Below are 23,744 nucleotides of genomic sequence, written 5' to 3'. Positions count from 1 at the left end.
AACTTCCCTGAAGAAACAAATGGCAATACAAGTTATGAATTTATACGTTGTTGTCAAAAGGGTCAAATTACACTGCCTCCTTTACATTCATTTCCTGCATTTCTACAGAAGCTTCTAACTAACGAAGTACCTGAAAGTAAAAACTTTATGAACTGCATTACATCCTACAATAGTTCATTTGATTTTGCATCTACCGGAGTAAATATCAGGTCACCAAAAGGCAATGGCCCATACTGCTTTCGCGTATGTGGACAAATATTACATCGCATTGGAACAGTGCACCCTGAAACAAATCAAGAACGCAAATATGCACAAATCACGTCTGCACCTACAACGCGCTTCTGAAACCGCGGAAGAAAAAATGTCTCGGCTCCAAAAACACATGCCACTCCTTATTCAAAATACCGGCCCCAATCACAGAAACATCGGTATCCACTATGAAAATGAACAGTAACAATGCACGTGACATCCGTCTTGCCACACTATTAATTATAAATGAATGTACAATGGCATCCAGTCACTTACTCAACACCATTGATAAACTTCTACAAACGTTGATGAATAATAATATTCCCTTTGCAGGAAAGGTACTTTTATTAGGAAGAGATTTTAGACAGTGCTTAACTATTGCTCCACTTGCAATGCGCTCAGCTATTGTTCAGTCCACCTTAAAATACGCGACGACGTCATACATAAACAACAAGAGACCGAACTACAATACATATACAGGCGCGAGACCTGATTGGTGATAATACGAGGAAACGAACAGTCCGCATATTAACAGTGAGTTCAATCCTCCTTATTACTTATCCATATTCCTAACTATACAGATCAAACAAGTCATCAATTCACGATCACGGGTACAAAACTAGACGGCTCGAGTAACGGGACCACAAACACGAACCCGCATCAAAAAAAAAAATTCACGTTGTCGCCTACAACGCGCTTCGAAAACCGGGGAACAAAAAAATGTTACGCGGACAATTGGCATTGCTTTCAAAACATACACTTAGTAGAAAACATGCGATGTCCAGATCCCGAATATAACAATTGGTTTTTTCAACTAGGACATTGTACACTCACCAATACAGATGGACTTCACCCAGATATTATTACAATTCCTCAACCCTTTATCTGCGACGACTTACTTACGGAAATATTTGGAACAGCGGTCTCATTAGACCAAATACCCCTTTTAACACAACGAACTATATTATGTCCAAAAAATATTACTGTTGATCACATTAATAACCAGGTCATTTCATTACTTCCTGGAGAGTCACACCTGTTTCTAAGCTCTGACAAAGTTGACTCTGATGACGACAATGACCATCTTAATTTCCCCTTTGAATATTTGAACACTATTAACCCAGCCGGATTACCACAACACAGTCTTAGCCTTAAAAACGGAACAATAATCATGCTATTAAAAAACCTTAACACTAAACAGGGTTTATGCAATGGTACACGTTTAGTCGTCTACACCATGACACACAATGTTATTCAAGCAACAGTTCTTACAGGATCACATGCTAACAATACTGTTCTAATTCCTAGATTTGACCTTACAGGTTCTGACCTGGAATTACCTTTTACACTTAAAACGGAAACAATTCCCCATTTAACCTGCCTTTGCCATAACCATCAACAAATCACAAGGACAAACCATGGACAAGGTTGGCATCTACCTATCTGAGCCCGTTTTTGTACATGGACAACTTTATGTGGCCTTCTCACAAGTTCGACGTTCATCTGACGTTAAAGTTAAGGTCATAATAAAATAAGAATATTAAAAAAAAAAAAAAAAAAAAGTTAAGGTCATAAATGCTCCATGCCAAGGAAAACTCATTCAAGGACAAGACACCATCTTTACTACTAATATTGTTTACAAAGAAATTTTCCAATAAACCTTTACACTGCGCCAAACACTTTATTGTTTGCTTCCTATCTGCGTCATCTACACCTTCACACTATGCTATATCTCATTCATACATCACGCTCTTTGTAATTTCCCAACACCAGGGGTTGGCGAGCGAAGCGAGCAGGGGCGGAGCCCCCTAGTACTGTATGACACACAGCAACAAATAATGAACACAGTACAAATAAAAAAAAGCCTATTGCTTACTAAGCAGTTTTAAATTCATCTTTCTTTTTACAATTAAAGTGGCTTTTCCTGCTGTTTGTTAATTTTCACAGGCCGACATCTCCCAATTAGTTTTTTTCAGTTTATTACTCCACTTTCTTTAATGTAAACATTTAACCATTTGCCTCTCGTTTACTGATAAATCAAGCTTTCATGCCCTTCTTTGTTTACACTGCAGGAAGTTTGCTGCAAAAGGAAAAAAAAAGAGACCTATACTTTTACAATTGTTCAGTATATTGATTTGATTTGTTGTTTATGGTTCTTTAATGTACATAATATAATCATTATCTTGCAGTTTACTCCTCAAATATCCATCCCCATATCTGAGTATATATGAGAACGTCTAGGGGAAAATTTTGTGAAAATTGGCTGATTTCAATCAGCGCTCCTATTGATCCGAGCATACCTAGTTGAAACCCAAGAACTCTGACAAAGACATTTAAAAGACAAATTGTTAAAATAAATGTGCTAATCCAAATTCATGCTATACATGGTGCCTTGCAATTAAACATTTACTCGTAGTTTTTTTCCTATTGGAAAAAAGGATTAAAAAAGAGGGAAATAAAACATTTCCATGGGGCAGGCTTTTTGCAGAACTCAAATTTCATCTGTGTCATATGAGTGATTAAAACTGTGTGGATTAAATAGTTCTATCAAAGAAAAGGAAGAAATTACATTGCCTGTCATGACCACCCCTTTAAATTAGGGGAGGATCTCATTTCACAGCAAGTGTCATTATCCTATAAAAATCTTTCCTATGACATTATATGCACAGCTCATCATGGCAGATTAAAACTGATTTAAATATTACAAAAAAAAATTCAATGGAAATCTTTATCTGCTGTCACCCCTTGCCAAATGAACATTGGGTAGTTTAATAAGCCTATCAGGCAATCTTCTATAGCATGTTCACATCTACTCTGCCCTTCCATCCCTTCCCCCATTGGGGGACAGTTCTTTGCACAGGAGGGACTTTGCTGTAGAAATGTGTGCCCCTGAAAGCTGCTTGTGAAATGAATACTGTATAGCTAAAATTGTCCAAAATGTTTTTTATAAGGCTTTAGACAGTTTTCATATTTAGTATGCCTCTCCATCCCATCCACTGGAGGGGACTCTCCTTTGCACAGCTGAACAGTGGACAGTTAGCTTTGAGCCAAACCTATTTTAAAAGAATCTATTAGCAGTTACTCTTCACTGTGCCCATTTGTCCTATCCACGGAAAGGGACTGGATGGCTCTCTGACACTGATATTCAGTGACGCAGACTTGGAGCCTGAATAAAATACACTGTTCTTAATAACTGTACATAGTGTGAAAGTTATTAAATTAGGCACACGTACATGTAGGTTAGAAAGGTAAGAGACTGAAAGATTAATATTTTATACATTTGACTATTTGTCACCTAAATCAAAGGTATTGGCTCCTAATGTTTTTCTTTTAGGAGCCACTGGCTCTTTGACGTGAAATTTTGTCTGGAGCCCTGCCCTGTTACAAATGCTGCTAAAAAGTCTACTCCCAAGTGTGCTCAAGGTTTTCACTCTTAAACTAAGATCGGCATGGTTTCAAAGGTTAGGCAAATTTTTAACTTATTTTTCTGAAAATATAATCAAAATGTTTTTCATGTAAAAAAATGATTTGCAGCACTGGACACCGACTGTATTAGAATAATCATGCATTGTAATCATTTGAAATGTTCTATATCAGTGTATTTCAGCATGAGTGTTTGAAAGAAATTAGCAAAATACTGTGGGTAAAATTCCTCCTGATGCATTTTGAATCAATTAAACTAAATGTGGATCAAAACACAGTAAAAATATACTTCAAACATTCATTTTTTTTGCTAACTCCTTTCCCAAATTTTAGATTTTAAGACAGGAAAATCTTAAATGTCAATGTTGTACCCTTGACAGCCTGTATCATTATGAATTAGTGAAGTTAACGTTAATTAAGACACATTGAGGATTAACGCTGTTTATTATGGTGTTTTACATCACACTTTACAGAATCAAGGTGATTAGGCTTGAACTAGTTTGTATTCGCAAAATAAACTTTAGAAAAGTGTTTGTGAGCTTGAGCCATGTGAAAATGCTACACTTGCTAAACCATTACCATACATTAATTTGATCTTAATTTTACTACCATTACCATACATTAATTTGATCTTGATATTACTACCAATATTACACACCTCTTGAGTTCAGAACTTTCGAAAGATATCAGGATGAGCAAACAATAAATGTTTGGCAAGATTCAATGTGTTGCCTCCATTGGCAAGACAATTTTTGTAACTCTTTGCAAACAGGTGCTGTAATATCTTCAGGTTCACCTTCTTCATTTGCCTTATAATGAAAGTATTGCCATATTTCTCTTTGACTGCCCTATTTACAGTGCATCCGGAAAGTATTCACAGTGCATCACTTTTTCCACATTTTGTTATGTTACAGCCTTATTCCAAAATGGATTAAATTCATTTTTTTCCTCAGAATTCTACACACAACACCCCATAATGACAATGTGAAAAAAGTTTACTTGAGATTTTTGCAAATTTATTAAAAACTAGGGGGCTTCTCCCCCTGCTCGCTTCGCTTGCCAACCCCTGTATTTGGTTTTCCGGATACACACTTTTAAGATTGTTTTTTCTTTGAATTGTTGCTATTTCATTAGTTTCACTTTTATTTCAGAACTTCTGTAAAAACAATATTTGTAATCTTGCGAGTCCCAATATGCTGAATCTTTTTAATGAGGTCAGGATAGGTTTCTCTGTTTGGAATTTCAGCATAGACAAAACGATCTACATCATCAGCATTTCATTTTTTTTTTATTTTTTTTTTTTACAAAGTAACAAAGTAAGTAGAGTTCTGCATTGGACTGTGCTATTTTCCTCTCACAGTTCCAAAAGTACATGGGTTTACCAAGGTGATACCCTAGCTTTTGTCTAGGTTTTTGTACAAGGGCTAGACAAAACGTTTTTGACTCCTTTGGTAAATTTAGGTTTATAAATAAGCAGACAGATAAATATATATACATTAACAAAGTAACCAATAAATGCATGTGCGATAAACTCCGTTTTTGAAATTCTCAAGATTCTTTATTTGTCACATGCATAGTTATACAGGACAACACGCAGTGAAATGCATCCTGATCCGCTTATCAAAAACTGTGCAAAGTTAGAAGAATATCAGTTAGATTAACAAAAAGTCATAGATCGAAAGATAACAGTACAGTGATCCCTCGCTATATCGCGCTTCACTCTATCACGGATTTTATATGTAAGCATATTTAAATGTATATCGCGGATTTTTTGCTGGTTCGCGGATTTCTGAGGACAATGGGTCTTTTAACTTCTGGTACATGCTTCCTCAGTTGGTTTGCCCAGTTGATTTCATACAAGGGACGCTATTGGCAGATGGCTGAGAAGCTACCCAACTTTCTTTTCTCTGTCTCTCTTGCGCTGACTTTCTCTGAACCTGACGTAGGGGGTGTGAGCAGGGGGGCTGTTGGCAAACCTAGATGATACGGACGCTCGTCTAAAAATGCTGAAAGATTATCTTCACGTTGCTACCTTCTGTGTGCAGCTGCTTCGTGAAGCGACATGCTGCACGGTGCTTCACATACTTAAAAGCTCAAAGGGCACGTATTGATTTTTCACTGTTTTGTTTTTCTCTGTGTCTCTCTCTCTCTCATCCTGCTCCTGACGGAGGGGGTGTGAGCTGCCGCCTTCAACAGCTTTGTACCGGCGGTGCTTCGCATACTTAAAAGCCAAACAGCCCTATCGGTTTGTTTGCTTTCCTCTCTGTTTCTGACAGCCTGTGCTCCTGACGCGCACTCCTTTGAAGAGGAAGATATGTTTGCATTCTTTTAATTGTGAGACAGAACTGTCATCTCTGTCTTGTCATTGAGCACAGTTTAAACTTTTGAAAAAGAGACAAATGTTTGTTTGCAGTGTTTGAATAACGTTCCTGTCTCTCTACAACCTCCTGTGTTTCTGCGCAAATCTGTGACCCAAGTACGACAATATAAAAATAACCATATAAACATCTGGTTTGCGCTACTGCGATCTTTACTTTTTTATGTTTTCTAATTTTCATGCTTTCATATCCTGTAAGTTTCTCCATATGTGTGTAGCGCCAACGTTTTTTTTTTTGTTTGTTTTTTTTTGAGCCTTTCTAATTTCACTGGTTTCACAGTCTCTAACCTGCTCTGTATGTGTTTAGCGCCAACATTTGTAAACATCTCTGTGAAGTTCTACTTTGTCTTTTACTCACTGTCATTTAATTCTGAGCTGGATTGGACGTGCTTTTTTTTCAATTCCACTTGTTCCGGGTTGATAATTACTTTCTTTATTTTCTGAATTTGCACCTCGATTATTCTTTTTTGCTCTTTTTTCTGTCCAATGCATTTGAGTCTCTTTTCTCCGTGCTTTTCTTTCTTCTTCGTTTAATCGTTGACGTTTCAATTCTACCCTATTCATTTCATTTCTACCCTATTGACCTTATACACTTTATATGCACTGAGAGCCCTGGAGCTGTGTGTGCTGTATGACTGCCTTTACACTACTGATTTGTTTTTTTTGATATTGCTTGTAAGTAGGGTGTGTCTTGCAAGACTCTCGTTCTATGTTCCGGTGAGACGCACCGTGGCAGGTCTATTTCGTCTCGTGGGTCTTTAAATTATCTTCCGAGAAAGATCATGTATTGTAGACTATCAGGACAGGGGACAGGATTTCTTTTTATAATAGATAAGATAAAAAAATTGAGAAAGCACATGTACATAAGTATTCACAGCCTTTGCCGTGAAGCTCAAAATTGAGCTTAGGTGCATCCTGTTTCCCCTTATGATCCTTGAGATGTTTCTGCAGCTCAATTGGAGTCCACCTGTGGTAAATTCAGTTAATTGGACATGATTTGGAAAGGCACACACCTGTCTATATAAGGTCCCACAGTTGACGGTTCATGTCAGAGCACAAACCAAGCATGAAGTTAAAAGTAATTGTCTGTAGACTTCCGAGACAGGATTGTCTCGAGGTACAAATCTGGGGAAGGTTACAGAAAAATTTCTGCTGCTTTGAAGGTCCCAATGAGCACAGTGGCCTCCATCATCCATAAGTGGAAGAAGTTCGAAACCACCAGGACTCTTCCTAGAGCTGGCCGGCCATCTAAACTGAACAATCGGGGGAGAAGGGCCTTAGTCAGGGAGGTGACCAAGAACCTGATGGTCACACTGTCAGAGCTCCAGAGGTTCTCTGTGGAGAGAGGAGAACCTTCCAGATGGACAACCATCTCTGCAGCAATTTACCAATCAGGCCTGTATCGTAGAGTGGCCAGACAGAAGCCACTCCTTAGTAAAAGGCACATGGCAGCCCACCTGGAGTTTGCCAAAAGGCACCTGAAGGACTCTGACGATGAGAAAGAAAATTCTCTGGTCTGATGAGACAAAGATTGAACTCTTTGGTGTGAATGCCAGGCATCATGTTTGGAGGAAACCAGGCACCGCTCATCACCAGGCCAATACCATCCCTACAGTGAAGTATGGTGGTGGCAGCATCATGCTGTGGGGATGTTTTTCAGCAACAGGGACTGGGAGACTAATCAGGATAAAGGGAAAGATGACTGCAGCAATGTACAGAGACATCCTGGATGAAAACCTGCTCCAGAGCGCTCTTGATCTCAGACTGGAGCGACGGTTCATCTTTCAGCAGGACAATGACCCTAAGTACACAGCCAAGATATCAAAGGAGTGGCTTCAGGACAACTTTGTGAATGTCCTTGAGTGGCCCAGACTTGAATCCGATTGAACATCTCTGGAGAGATCATAAAATGGCTGTGCACCGACGCTTCCCATCCAACCTGATGGAGCTTGAGAGGTGCTGCAAAGAGGAGTGGGCGAAACTGGCCAAGGATAGGTGTGCCAAGCTTGTGGCATCATATTCAAAAAGACTTGAGGCTGTAATTGCTGCCAAAGGTGCATTGACAAAGTGTTAAGCAAAGGCTGTGAATACTTGTACATGTGATTTCTCTGTTTTTTTATTTTTAGTAAATTTGCAAAAACCTCAAGTACTTTTTCCACGTTGTCATTATGGGGTGTTATGTGTAGAATTCTGAGGAAAAAAATGAATTGAATCCATTTTAGAATAAGGCTGTAACATAACAAAATGTGGAAAAAGTGATGCGCTGTGAATACTTTCCGGATGCACTGTATCAACATGTTGGGGATGCTGTTTCCATCTGTCATTTGTAAGATGAATTGATGAATTTGTAATGAAGGTTAGGTAGTGTGATCTGATTTTCTGCTAGTTACACAGACACAGAGCTGCATTCAGAGGAGCAACATGCCTACTGCATGACTTTTGTGCCTTTCTTAACACTAGAATTAACAGAGCCTACGAAAAAACACCTAGATCTGGCCCACCTTAAATCCCTTCGCACCCCTCTCTGTGTCTTTTGTCCTGTAAATGTGCCAATAAAGACAAGCAGCCTGCTATTCCACTCCCCCACCGCCGCAAAACGTGCACAAAGTTCTCCCAGCTCATGCCTTGATTATCTGGGAGTGAAGTGCTAGAGTTTGAGTGGAAATAATAGATTATTTGGAACAAATACGTTTCATATGTGTTCCGTTTCTACAATAATCTGTGTAAACACATTGTTAAAACAGAAACCTTTTTCATATTTTAGTAGTAATTGACAAAATGTTGGCATAAACTGTATAATGTGTGAAGCCTGAAGTCCAAAGATCAAATAAATACTTTCACAAAAGGTTCAAGAACGATAAAACAGCTTCTGTGGCGTAGCTGTATGATTTGCTGACTTGTAATCAAGAGTCCCCGGTTTGATCGAATGAATATGAATAATGTTGCATCCATGCCACAATGTTTTCCGAAATGTACTATACAGGTCATAAAATGAATAATTCCAAATATCATATATACCTATGTCTCTGTTTTTCATAGACCATAAGGTGCATACTAATTCAGCGTGAACAGGAACACTCAATAAAACTGTTATTCCCAGTTTCAAATAAAAAGTAACCGTGTCGGATCCCCTTGGTAATATGAATCGTGATCGTAACTGAGAGAATAAAAGTGAAAATAAAACGGTAACTTTCACAAGTACTATAAATGTACACCGTCTGTTACAGGCGCAAACCAAATGTATGTGTGTACTGTATAATATTAACAATAAGAGCAGCTCACTACTGAAAATGGCAAATATAGGTGGTAGTTGGGATCGAACCAGGGACTCTTGATCACAAGTCAGCAAATCTTACCGCTACACCACGGAAGCTGTTGTCTTATCCTTGAACCTTTTGTGAAAGTGTTTATTTGATCTTTGGACTTCAGGCTTCACACATTATTTAGTTTATGCCAACATTTTGTCATTTACTACTAAAATATGAAAAATGTGTGTTTTATCAATGTGTTTACACAGATTATTGTAGAAATGGAACACACATGAAATGCTTTTGTTCCAAATAACGATCTATTATTTCCACTCAAACTCCAGTACTTCACTCACAGATAATCAAGGCATGAGCTGGGAGAATTTTGTGCACGTTCTGCGTCGGTTGGGGAATGGAATAGTAGGCTGCTTGCTGATTGTCTTTATCGGCACATTTACAGGACAAAAGACGCTGATGGAGAGGTGCGAAGGGATTTAAGGTGGGCCGGATCTCTGAGTTTTTTCGTAGGCTGTGGTAATTCTAGTGTTAAGAAAAACATCAGTGGAAAAATGTCATGATGCATCTCAGTTGAATTTTGCCTATTAAAGTGAATGACTTTAAATTTATTTGGTATGTTTAAATGCCTGTCCAAAGGCAAAATGGTAGTCTCATCACCAAGAGTAAAACAATTTTTTTTCTTTGTGTTTTCTTGTTTTTATTTTCAATGGCAGCCCAACTCGCATCAATGACCTCCCAGACATTTCCTAAGTACATTTTAGATCTATTCCAGGTGTTTTAAAGTCTGTCTAGGCAGCAACAGGATTTGGGTTGATTCTTGCCAGCCATGTTTATTGCACAATGTTAGTCTAAGTCCTGGGGTTACCTTGCTTCATTTGTTTAAAATAAATGGCAGTACAATTAAGTCAGCTAGAATAAAGATGTCAGCTACGTATACAGTGATATATTAATTATTCTACAAGGCTAATGCCCATTTAAGTTAATTTGATAATGTGGATGGAACTGTGATTTTAATTATGCTTTAATTGAAAAAAATTAGTAAATAAAAAGAGTAGTATGACAAAAGATAAAATATATAGACTGAAATGTAAAAAATGAAAGTAGTTTGGAAAAACACATTTGAATGTTTTGATGTGCTTAAACGTTTGTCTAAAAATGTTTAAAGAATTTAATGAAGTTTTCCATGTTTTTTGAGAAATTAAAATTAGCATTAGAAAAAAAATGGTTGGTGGGAAAGAAGCATTTGTGTGTTTATAGAACAATATTAAATGGTATCACAAGTACCCTTTAAAAAGTTTGTCTAATTGGACTTGACTGACTCCTAATAAATATTCAAGTGCAACATAATGACCTCTGTTAGTATATTTATTTTTTATTTATTTTTAAACATAAATTCATTTACATGTCAGTGGTTTGTTTAGCTGATTGTGAAAGTAGTTTTTAGTTAAATGTTGTAAAACATTAATTTGCAAACTTGATCTTTTAGTAATGATAGTGATTACTATCTGTTTTTTTTATTATTTTAAGCAAAGGATTCTTGTACAGCTTCAAGAGTACTAAGTGCAAGTTAAATTTGACTTTGTAGGTCCAAACTTTTACTTTTGTGCTGTTAATTTCTCTCTTTCTCTTTCTTTCTGTACCTGTTGAGATTCACTTCTCTTTCTCCCCCTACCCCTCCCAAATCACATGCTGTTTAATTTTCAACCTTATAGGTTACATTCAGATCAGGCAAAACAAAAAGCAATTTCTCCTCCTGAGAATAGAAGACTTTTTTCTAAGGCATCAAAAGTGCAGTCCATCACTGCCTCTGGGCAATCCAGAGGACACAGCTCTAGAAGGTACAGCTCATTTGCACATTTTTTAAAGATACATGATTACATTGCAGTAATTTATTCATTTGCTTTCTAAATGTAGGAAATACATTTGCAAATGTAGATCTTCCAGGAATGTTTATGGTGCTGTAGTTATTTCTTCTGTTGAATCTTTTTGAATATCTCTTTCTGTTTCTAGAAGCTGTATTTCTTCATCGTCCTTGTTACTGCAGCAAGAGGAACCAGAGACAGCAAGTACTTCAGAGAGAGACAAAACGGGGCACCCGTCAAAGAGAGATAGCTCCCGAGCATTTAAGCGGAGTTCAAGCCCTGAGTTTAGCAGCACATTCTTTCCCAGCCCTGCAAAAAAAACAAAAGCACTTCAAACTGCTGAAAACCCTTTGGAAGCAAAAAGAGTTCAGTCTAAGTCTAAGAAACGACAATTGACTCAAGACCAGCAAAAGACACCTGACGAGCCAGCATTGACAAGCAAGACTTATAACAGAAAGAGTGGGGCTGGTGGGGGCTCCCCTACTCAAAAACGGAAAAAGACTGAGATTTCCTCAAATTCAAATAGTGGTCCTGGTTGTCAAACAGCCTGTGCTGAGGAGAGGTCTGTAAAACCCACCAAGCTGGCTTCTAAATCAGCGACATCAGCCAAAGCTGGGTGTAGCACTGTTACAGATTCGCCCTCTTCAGCTTCTACATCCTCTTCATCCTCCACTGCAACCTCTACCACCATACCTCAGGGTGCCCGTGTGAAACAAGGAAAAGACCAGAATAAAGCACGGCGTTCCCGCTCTGCCTCCAGCCCCAGCCCTCGTAGGTGTAGCCGTGACAAAGAGCAGAACAAATCTGCTGGATCCTCTAAATTTGAGTGGGCTGCCCGTTTCAGCCCTAAAGTTAGCCTGCCAAAACCAAAACTGTCTCTACCAGGGTCTTCCAAATCGGAGCCATCTAAACCTGGGCCTTCTGGACTTCAGGCTAAACTAGCAAGTGAGTTTTGGTTCCAGGATTTTGATGTTTTGTTTGCCACATAGATTTTATCATTTTCAAATTGTGTAAATTGATTAATGTTACTAGTTTGTTCAAATAGAAATGTCTCAAATGTCTCTGCTAAATTTCTTCTTTTATAAATGATACTATATTTATCTTATTCTTCATTCTGGAATACTAAACTTCGCTTAAAATTATTATGCTTCAACCTGTGTTGCTGACCAGGATTAGTGTTACACGAGCCTAGTGGAATTGCGCATGTTAGACACACCGTGATTTAATCTGTAGTTAGTTTTTTTTTTTTTTTTTTACCATTTAATTCACAAAGCAGCAAAAGCAGATATTATATATATTTGTAGTTTTTATTCACCAGTCATCATAATTGTTGGTAGGAAATTTATGTAATAATTTTTTCCTGTGCATTTTCATCAATATTCATCAATTTCTGCACTAGTAATTGGCAATAATCTTACTAATTGTCTGTTCCCTCAGCTAAAAACAAATAGACTAGTTGTCCAATTTCTTCCTCATAAAATATAATAGCCTGTAGCATTTAGAATCAACTTTTGGCAGTGACATATCCTAAGGATAGCACAGTAGTTTTAAGTCCTAAGAAGCATATTCTCTGGTCCTTCTTCTTATTTTGTTTTTGTTCTTTAGCATGCTGGCCTTTTTATTCACTTATTCTAATAAATTCTTAAATACTGAATGCTGAAGGGGAGCAATTACTTTAGTGGTATATTTAGCTCATATATTGTATTTTATATCTTTAGTAAAACTACATATATTAGTATTTTTGTGATTTCCATATCATCCATACACATTATGGTTTTTGTGCTTAATATGGACATTGCAATCTTTGCAGCAGTGCAAACATTTGCAGCGCATCTGAGGCAGTGTGTAAAGTTTTTGTGAGTTTTATTAGTTTGTGTTTAATACTCATTCAAACTGGTGGTACTATGCAAATGTTAGCAAAAATGCAAAGATTCCTATTGTACATGATCTATCCATGTTTATCATTGAGTTGAGTCAATGTTGGTTTTGACAGTGTTAATACAAATGAAGAACCTCATTTTAATTTCATATTAAGTACTCTGGCCCACTCCAAAATAGGGCTGTCTCTGCAACTACAGCTGATAGGTGGGTTTTGAAGGTTAATTTTTACTAAATTTAGAATTCATAAAATTAATTTAATGAAGTAGAAAATGGAGAAGCAAAAACAAATAACTAAGTCTGTTATCAAATTTGGCTGCCTTTTACTAGCTGTTCTTTATTTGTACCTACCCTGATTGGCCAGAGCTTATCTCTACATTACCAAGAAAAAAGCAAGCAAATAACAAACACCTGATGTTTATTAAAAGAAAAAGAAAAGTATGTTAAGCATCACTGTATTTTTTTTTATTCCACATTTAATTTACATGGAACTTTTGCTAGTATTTGAGTTAAACAGATGTTCAAAAATGTTCCTTATTTATGAAAGCTTATTAGTGTATTGTGAAAATAGCATGTTAATGGTCTTAAAGTACCTTATAACAATGAAGGTTTATGTTGATCTAAGAAATTTGTAAAAGTTTTATATACAGTGATACCTTGAGATACGAGTGCCCCAATGTACAAGTTTTTTGAGATACGAGCCGTCACTAGGTCGATTTTTTGTCTTGAGTTACGAGCCAAAATTGGAAATACGAGCCATCAAAGAGCTTGTCCCTGCACATTCTGAGGAACTGACGATAGAGAAGTTGATGGAACTACATACGCAGCAACTTACGGAGGTTCTGCAGGAGATCGGTATCGCAGAGGAGGTTATCTCTTAAAGTGAGATAAAGGAAGTGTTTGCAATGTGGGAAAAAGTTTCGAACTTTAAAGAAAAGAAACACCCTGAAAAAATTACAACTGATCATACAGTGGCGCTATTTAATGACACTTGCCTAACGCCTGACTTTATTGAAAAGAAACTGAACGTGCAGCCGCGCTGTTTAATGACATTTGCCTAACGCCTGACTTTACTGAAATGAAACTGAACGTGCAGCCGCGCTATTTAATGACATTTGCCTAACGCCTGACTTTACTGAAATGAAACTGAACGTGCAGCCGCACTATTTAATGACATTTGCCTAACACTTGACTTTATTGAAAAGAAACTGAACGTGCAGCTGCGCTATTTGATGACACTTGCCTAACGCCTGACTTTACTGAAAAGAAACTGAACGTTCAGCCGCGCTATTTAATAACACTTGCCTAACTCATTTCAGAAACATTCTAAAGGGGAGGACTAAACAAAGCTCCTTGGGCAGGTTTCTATTGAAACGCCCTGCAAATGAAAGTGATGAAAGCGTGGCAAAAAAGAAAAAAACTAGTGAAGAAGAAAATTAAGTTAAGCAAAAGTGAAGTGAAAGAAAAAACATTACAATTCGCTAATCGGCTTTGCCAACTTCTGTTTATTTATTTAGATTCTCTTTTATATATTAGGTTTTATTTTGTTTATATACAATATTTGTTCATTATAAATACATTTTTCTTATGTTGAAAACATTTAACAAAAAATTGGGGTGGTTTTTTTGGGGGCTGGCACGAATTAAATCTCATTTCAATTAATTTCAATGGGGAAAATTAATTTGAGATACAAGCATTTTGACTTACGAGCTCAATCATGGAACGAACTAAACTCATATTTCAAGATATCACTGTATATTGTAATATTAATTGTTGGTTGGCAGACCTACACCAAACGTAAGAGCTTATATCACAAGGACTTACTCTGATCTAAATTTAAACCATGTGCAGATGTGTATTGTATATCACAGTAGTCCCAGTCTTTTTTTTTTTTTCTTTTTTTTTTTTTTTTTTGGGATCGCAAAGAAGCTTGAAACACTCTTTCAAAATTATAAAGGTTTGGAACAGAGATTTTCTTATTAGCTGTAATAGATTTTAGCTGTAGAGGTATGATTTCCTTTTAAAATCATGAGAGAAATACTGTTATATGGTTGTATGGGTATAGTAATACAGTACTTAACTATTGTAAAGCAAACACAAAAAAATCATACCTTAAAAACCAAGTATTGCGATTAGATGTTATTGGCTCCCTGGGAAATGCTATGCATAATATTTATATCATTAATTAACTGCAAAAATTAGATCCTTTTCATTTTAAAGAAATACTTTCAAATATATTATTTTCAAATATCAATGGGGTTATGTCCTAATTTTCATTTCAAAGAAATGCTTTCAAATATCATTTAGAAAATGTTTCTCTAGTCTGTGTTGTATGTCTGTTTTTGCCTGACAGTTACAACATCATTTGCTTGCAAATTAGCAGATGCAGATTCCCAAGTCTAATAAGGCCAAATAGGAAAATGTTATAGCTAGTGTTTTCCACTTGGACAGCAAAAGCAACTAATCTATCAATTTTGTTGAGACTGTTGTTGACCAGTCTACATGGTGTCATGGTGCTGCATCTTGTAAACATTTTATAGTCAGTTGTGTTATTTATGTGTGTATTTGTGTGCAAGAGTACAAGTACTGTATTTTTTTCTAAGTACTATGGATGGGTTCAAGTTAGCATTTTGCCTCTTTTGTGCAGCCTTTTACGGCTAATCAGTTACATTTGCTTGAATTTAAAGTATATGGATACAGGTAGATTTTGAGCAAAACTCTGAGCTCTGTCGACCAGGCTACTTTATCCCTAGTTCAAGAAAATTAATTCCTCCAACATGTCCTAGATCTGCTCCTAGTCTTCACTCATTGGGATACACCTTGATTCGCCTTGTACATCTCCTGTAGAAGTTGCCTAGCGGGGGACATCCTATCTACATCCCAAAACCATCTCAGCTGGCCCCTCACAGTCCTGAGATATAACTGTTCCACTCAAATGGCCTGTTGTACTGCGTAGCTCACCAAAGGGAAGTTTTTTTGATCAAGAAATTGTAAAGATCTATTTTTTTTCCTTCCAATATCCAAAGTTAATGACCATTGAGTAAGCACCTTTTTCAGCAGCCAAATGTGTTTGGTCAGTAGGCTATAGACAATGACAATAAGTGAATGCTCCCAATGGGGTTAGGTCCTCAGTAGAGTCCCAAATGGAGCTGTGCTTAAATTTCTACTCGTTGTAATGAATGCTAGTAGTATTGATTCTGATATAGTTAGTGGAGCCCAATTTATGAGATTTTTGCTACCGATAAATAGCAACAACAGTATATGTAACAATATAACCCTGGATTAAATTATTTTAGTATAATTAAGTCTAGTTTTTAAAGTTGTGGAACACTATGTTTATAAATTTTATTCTGTTGGAAAAAACAAATAACAAAAAAAAGCTGCTATTGTATTGTACGCAGTCAGGTGCAGCCCTATATATTAGATGAATTTTACAATAACATTTTTTTTTTTTTTTAATCGATTAGTCTAGCTATTTATTTATTTATTTTTTTAGTCGACTAATCTAATAATAACTTTTTTGGTCAAAATAATAATTTTGGATTACTCTGTTGAAAAAGTTTTACTACTAGAATACCCTGAAAGAAATGTAGTTGATCTGACGGAAACCCTCACCCTCCACATTCTCAAGGGGTTTTATGTCCTTAATAATCATCTGAAGGATACTGTTGGGGAGCTCAGCAGCAATGTGCGGTGTGCACATAGTATTTTTTCTTTTGGAAAAACTGTACCACACTGCTTTTCCTTGTCCTTAAAAAGAAACATATACATCATAGTATTTAGTGATTTTATTTTAGTTTCTGAGCACGTCTGTGTCACTGGAGTCATATAGAGTATATATGTGTGTGATATTTATTGATAATAGCTAACTAATATAAACTGAGAGTCGTGCTTATTATACTCTATTTCTGTCACACCGTACATTATTTTTAGATCTTTTTTTTTCCCCTTGGAGGATAGTGGTCTTGTTGTTCAGCACTAGCCTACTATTGCATTGTTGCTGGTGTTTTGGGTTCTTTATGAAATCCAGTGTACAGGAAAATGAATACTGTAGCATGCAGCGTTTTACCAGTCAGAACTAACAAAAGTAACTACATCTTATGGTGCTGTGTTGGTGGCGTCTTCATAAACAACTCCACAATGCTTCCATCTTGGTTGCCACTGCTATGGTATGATATTTCACATTTACAGAGTGTACAGAACACACTATTATTTGGCTTTTGCTTAAAGTACTCCCAAAACACCTGCCATGGGTGAACAAATCCACGAGTTTTTAATTCCTGTACCAAAGTACAGATTCTCAAAGCCTGTTTGATTAAGAACAAAATACCCAATTTTTCATTTACAATCTCAACTTTGGAATTGCTTTTAATGACAGCTTCATATAGCATGCTAGACTGCTATAATCCCCATCTAAAGTTTGGTTTATATTTGATGCATCTTTGCTGATTGTGAGGGCAGCACAGTAAAATGACATTCCACTAGGTTTTCATCAGGCGCTATGTGCAGCAGTGTATTCTGTCTTTTCTAACTTAAGTGACTTTCATTTATGAACTTCCCCAAAATTATCCATTCATGCATATATAGTTAGTAGCATATTGGTTGCACTTTGTAGTGCAGGTGATAGTTAACGTTACACCCCTATAGACTGTATGTGTGTGGCGGTGCCAAAGTGTTGATATAATTCAGCGTGGTTTTGTGTATTTTAGGTTTTAGTTTTAATTATTAATGTATCATTGTGTCTTGGAATGCTTAGTAATCAGTTTGATATATGATTTGATAAGCATTGTTGAAAAGCTGATTTTAAGATGACCTGTTATTTTTATATTTCTACAAAGGTCTGCTATTTTATTTCATGTTAAAAATATATTATAAAGTTCGAATAACCCTATTGTGTGAGCCTATGAATATTGTAAGTAATCTTATACTAACAAAAATGTGACTAATATATTGTAAATAGTTTTGTATGTAACATGCCTGTTTAAAAAAAAAAAAAAAAAAAAAAAAAAAAATTGAAAAATGCACAGTGGATGCTGTAGGGGCTTTAGTGAGAAGCTATTTTTAATGCTTCGTTTTTTATTTATGAAAAGGGAAATAAACTTGTGTTCCGTCTCTACTTCTCAGTTGACTTTATTTTGACACAGCATGGAATGGTACATATGGAATTTTTTCTACTTTACACGACAATGCTGCTGTGGCACTATATACACAAATTAGTGAATTTTAAGGAAGGTCTGGTTACATGGGTGCCAGAATGATGAACAAAGGGCTGAATATAAAGCAGCAGCCATCAAAGCACAAGAAACACATGCACATCAACCGCGCACAAGAATATTATACTCAACCTCTTTAGGACGTTTTTGGTTAGTGACTCGGCACACACACAACCTACCAATATACAGTGCCCTCCATAATGTTTGGAACAAACGTACATTTTTCCTTGGTTTACCCCTCTGCTGCACAGTTTAAAATTACAAATCAAACAATTCAGATGTGATTAAAGAGCACATTGCAGACTATAAGTCAAGGGTATTTGCATACATTTCAGTCACACTGTGATGGTGCGGGTCGGCCCCATGCTACTGGGTACTTCTGGGGAGCCACTTGAACCCGCTTACTATTGATTAACATACCCGAGGGATGAACCAGCGGATGAGGACACATCACACAAAGCAAGGAGCTGGTGCTAAAGTGCTCCAGTGCTTTTATTAACACCATCAAAAAGACAAAACTGTCCAAAATGCAGTGCAGATCTTCAATAAAGAAATAACTCAATAAAATGGTGAAAATCTGTGAGTTTAAAAGCAAGACTTAAAATGAGAATAAAAACCAGCAGTCATCAGGTCAATGTTCCTTCCACTCATAGACGAGCCCAGCACAACACCTTATCTCCTCAGCTCACCCATTGCTTGCTCAGCTGGCAGAGACTTAAGCAGCCACGGTCCTTGCCAACCCAACTCCCGTCTTGGCTGCTCTGGGTTGGTTGTCCTCTTGTCTTCCTTCTCGCTCACTCCGGCAAGGATGCCACCTTGATCGCACCCACTCCACAATACCAGTTCTTTGCTTCTTTGCATGGTCAACGTACGCACTGCCTTTCCGCCTTAGCTGGCTAGTTCATCCCGCCACTCCACCTGAATGCTGTTCTCACATTTCTGCTTCTGTTCTCTTTTTGTACTTTTCTGTCCTGTGTAGGCTTCTCTTACTCCAATGCTCCTAATGGAGCTCGGGTGCGAACATGCGGTGCCCTCTGAGGAATTAATTAGATAATTGCATGACGTACGTACTTGCACATATCTTCCCAATTGTGCAGGCACTCCTATTGTCCTTTGAGCAACGACCAGCTAGAACCTGCAGTCTTGCGGGACTCGATTATTTATTTAAAATCGGCACAGTGCCACAGACCACTTATCACATGCACACCATGTAGAAATTAGAACACTTTTTCTACATGGTTCCACTATTTCAGGGATCCGTAATGTTTGGGACATAGAAAATGGTAGGTATAGTAACGCAGTCGTATTTAGTACTTTAGTGTTGCATATCCTGTGTATGTAATGACCGAAGCCTGCGATTCATAGACGACAGCAGTGTGCTGAGTATTTTCTTTAGTGATGTTCTGCCAAGTTTTTAATGCAGCCATCTTCAGCTCCTGCTTGTTTTGGGACCTGTCCCTTTAAGTTCTTTCTTTAGCATATGGAAGGCATGCACAATTGAATTTAAATTGTGTGACTGGTTTGGACGTTCAAAATTTTCCATTTTTTACCTTTGAAAAACTCATGTGTTGCCTTAGCAGTATTTTTCTGATCATTATTTTTTTGTATAATGAAGTCTTGTCCAACTAGTTTGGAGACATTTACTGGAACTTGAGCAGATAACATGTTTATATACACCACAACTGTGCTCAAGCCATGCCAGCTTATTCATATTTTTTTAAATGTTGATTAGCGAATATTGGTAGTCTGAATGTAAAAGATCATTTACAAGTGATAGAACTCTCTTTAACATGGTTATTGTGACAAAGAAAAGGATTATGGGATGATTTCTTAATACAGTGACTGGCAAATGATGGATATTTTGCAGATCAAGCAATTAAAAGTTAGCTGAAATAAAGTTAAACTACCATATGTTAAAATTGAATTTGATTGTTCTTTTTGACAAGCATACAATGTTTTATTGAAACTTGACATGAAAGAAATACTTGTTTTCCTGAAATTAGAATAACTTGTTCAGATATATTTGAATTAATTTGATTTGCATAAAGTTAACAACTAAAATTTAGAGACACCCAGAATGCAGTGAAGTCAATTAATCTTTCGTTATGAATTGGCTCTTACAGGGTACACAAATACGTTTAAATATAAACTCTTTACATTCATTAAATTTAAATGCATGATAAAGTTTAAAACAAAGTTAAGTGTAAAACGCCGTAAATGGAAATGGACGAGTTGCACTATATATTGTTGAGGTAATAAGAAAGAATCGGATTAGAGAATGATGAGTGTGTTAATATCTAGGTGTGTTAATTTTATGCTTTTATATTCGGTTGGAGCCCCGTGCCCCATAGGGTTCATTGTAAAACACCAGGGGCCTCATGTATAACGCCGTGCGTAGAACTCACACTATAACATGGCGTAAGCACCAAAGCGGGAATGTGCGTACGCACAGAAAAATCCAGATGCAGGAATCTGTATGTACACAAACTTTCACGTTCTTCCACTACATAAATCCCGATCAGCGTGAAAAGTAACGCACGTGCACGCGCCTTCTGTCCCGCCTCAACTCCTCCCATAATTACGCCTCTTTGAATATGCAAATCGATATAAATAGCCTTCTGAGAAAAGACAATGGGAAAAGCACAGGGGAAAATATAAGAATTTCAGCGAATACCAAGTGGAGGCAAAGGAAAAACGTACTATTTGTTGGTTTAAACAGTGGTATAATCAACAAAAGAAAGTTGATCGAGTGATAGTGTCGGAGAAACTCGAAAGCTCAAGTTCACAAAGTCGCACAGTGCCCGAAATAAAAAAGAAATCGCATATCAAAGTCACCGTGAAATGGCGAGTCATAGCCCACCGTCTGAGTGTCATATGAAAGCTTATTAGGGTAGAGACAAAAAAATAGGCACACAGTGGGGGGAAAAAAAACACGAAATGTCAACTTTAATCTCGAAATTTCCACTTTAATCACATAGTTTATTTTGCCATTAAAGTAGAACATCATAAACTTCATCTTAAAATCGTTTAATTTACTAGTTTCTCAAATCCCATTGTAACTAAAGTAGGACGTTAAATGCTTCGTTCTGTATTTGAGCTTCTTTATGCTCTGTGTGTGAATCACTACCTGCTTCTTGAATGGGCTTTATCTTTCTCTGACAGGACACATAATCCATTACATTCGTGATATTACAGCTCTCTGAATAATTAAAATACTGAGATGTATACGTGATATCTTTTTCATGATGATAGGAATGAAAGCATGTTATTAAACATGGGAACACGGTGGCGCAGTGATTGTTCATATCTCACACAAGAGGCTTGCTGCGCCATGCGCGACCTTCGATGAAATAATTTATTACAGAAGTACTGTCTCTTTCAAACGTACTAACCTCCAATTCCTGTCCTTACTTTTCTTTCTCCAGATACCCAATTGCCACACAATCAGCTCTGTAATAGACGTGAAGCCATTTGTAAGCTTAGAACGCCGATATTTCAGTACTTTTAAGGAACATTGAAATATCTTCGTAGTACATGTTTAATTATTCTATCCGTCTATCCTTCCAGTGTCGCGTCAGCATGAGCAAGAATACAATGCAATGCAGGAACAATCCCTGAACTGGCTAATGCTGCGGCACCGTGTCCTCACATGTTTAATTATTAACAATACAGATTATTTAAATGAAGTTAAGGTTTTATCTGTATAATATAATCAGCATATTTTGCTGCATTTCATCTTAAAAATGAATACCGTCATCATATGTAAATACACGCTTTATAAAGTGGCGCAGGTTGTGCAATATTATAACTGTAGTGCAAGTTTACAGTGAGGTAATTGTACTTATAAGTAAACAGTTCTACAAGGAGCACTTGATGGACTGATTGAGTGCGTTTAGAGTTCTTGGGATGAAACTTTTTCTAAACCGCGAAGTCCATACTGAGAAGTCTCTATAAAGTGTTTTGCCGTGGCTGAGGCAGCATCTGCTTCATGCTCTATACCGATAATTCTCTTTCCGATCAGCTGCTGCTGTGATTCCAATCTCAGATACAGTGATATAAATACTGTGTGGTACGAGTGGTGCTGTGAGAGTAATACGGAAAAAGATGATCTGCTGTGGCAACCCTTAACGGGAGCAGCTGAAAGAAGAAGATGCAGTGAGAGTTACAACGCTAAAGCAGTTATGGTATTTGGAATACTATGGCTATTCCCTGGACCATTATATTGCTGCAGGTTAATTACAATCAGATGCATTACACTAATAAACAATATGAAGTTAGTTTCAGTGTATTTATAAAGCCGCGTCAGGAATGTGGAGCTAAGAAAGAAAGGGTGACCACACAGGAACAGTAGCACTGCTTTGCCGCTGGGTGCCTCCAGTCTGCAAAACCGAGCGGAGAAATTGCGTACGCCAAGGTATGAGGTACCGTGGAAATGTGCGTGGCTTTACGCCAAGTTTAGGTTTTATACATCGCGATTTGAGCGTGGAAACGTTCGTACGCAACATTTCTGTGCGTACGCACCGTTTATACATGAGGCCCCATGACTGTATTTTTAAAAGTTTATAGAAAACTCTTAACTTTAGAACAAATCTTGCTTGGCAGATGCATATATAATATAATTGTGAGGAAATAATTTCAACTTGAAAAATACCAAATTTGCTGTTTAATTTATCTTCATACACTTTTTTGTTTTTTCATTATATTGGCTACCTGTGTTCACTTCTCAGAGAACAGGTTTACAGGTAAGGAGTATGTCAGCCAAGCTTGAATCCATTGTGCCTGCTGTGCTGAAAGCCATTACCAATTGACTAGATGCTACATTTAGATTTGGCATGGTTTAGATCTACATACCTAAAACATAACATTGTTTTACCAACATAAGAACAACAAAATGCTAACATAAACTGTTTTTTGCAGTGTCCAGCTTTCCTAACGTTATCAGAGCAATTTACTGCACTTGTTGCAATAACGATACCTAATGAGAATGAAGCTCCTTTTATTGGCCGTAAGCAGCGATATTCCATTAATGCATAGCACAGGTGTTAGCGTTTCGCTCCCAAACTGTCTGTGTAGCATATTGAAACTTCCACGCAGCATCTGTCCACTGCTGCGGCGCTTTACCCCGTCTTACAGTTCACCAAGTGATAGTGCTTCATGGCGCTTGCTGCTTAATGGGGAACTGCGACTTCAGTCGTGTGTCCTAGATTTGTGGCACTTCAACCTGCCTCACCTAGTTCAGAATGAATAAATCTGTTTAGATTCTGCTCATCCATCCATTATCCAACCCGCTATATCCTAACTACGGGGTCATGGGGGTCTGCTGGAGCCAATCCCAGCCAACACAGGGTGCAAGGCAGGAAACAAACCCTGGGCTCATATGTTGTTCATATCAGTACAAAAATATGCAGTACAAAAAAAATATAGAGGAAAGAGGTGGCCTCATGTCGGCACTCAAAACTTTGGAATTATGGAATTT

General features: G+C 37.3%; 1 protein-coding gene across 14 annotated transcripts in view; it reads left to right on the top strand.

Moving 5' to 3' along the window:
- The window catches only part of trip12 (thyroid hormone receptor interactor 12), a 328,355-nt gene that overhangs the window by 107,386 nt on the left and 197,225 nt on the right, over nucleotides 1–23,744 (top strand). For 9 of the 14 annotated variants that reach the window (XM_051923009.1, XM_028794650.2, XM_028794649.2 and 6 more), the window contains exons 4-5: nucleotides 11,028–11,153; nucleotides 11,326–12,122. In XM_051923009.1, the coding sequence (XP_051778969.1) occupies nucleotides 11,028–11,153; nucleotides 11,326–12,122 (923 nt within the window). The remainder of the gene's footprint in view (nucleotides 1–11,027; nucleotides 11,154–11,325; nucleotides 12,123–23,744) is intronic. The other 5 variants (XM_028794657.2, XM_028794656.2, XM_028794655.2 and 2 more) reach the window with 1 other exon arrangement.

This window comes from Erpetoichthys calabaricus, chromosome 2, assembly GCF_900747795.2.
Source record: "Erpetoichthys calabaricus chromosome 2, fErpCal1.3, whole genome shotgun sequence".
NCBI classification, from domain to species: Eukaryota; Metazoa; Chordata; class Cladistia; order Polypteriformes; family Polypteridae; genus Erpetoichthys; species Erpetoichthys calabaricus.
Note: the sequence above shows the minus strand (reverse complement) of the source record. Positions and strands in the feature narration are given on the sequence as shown.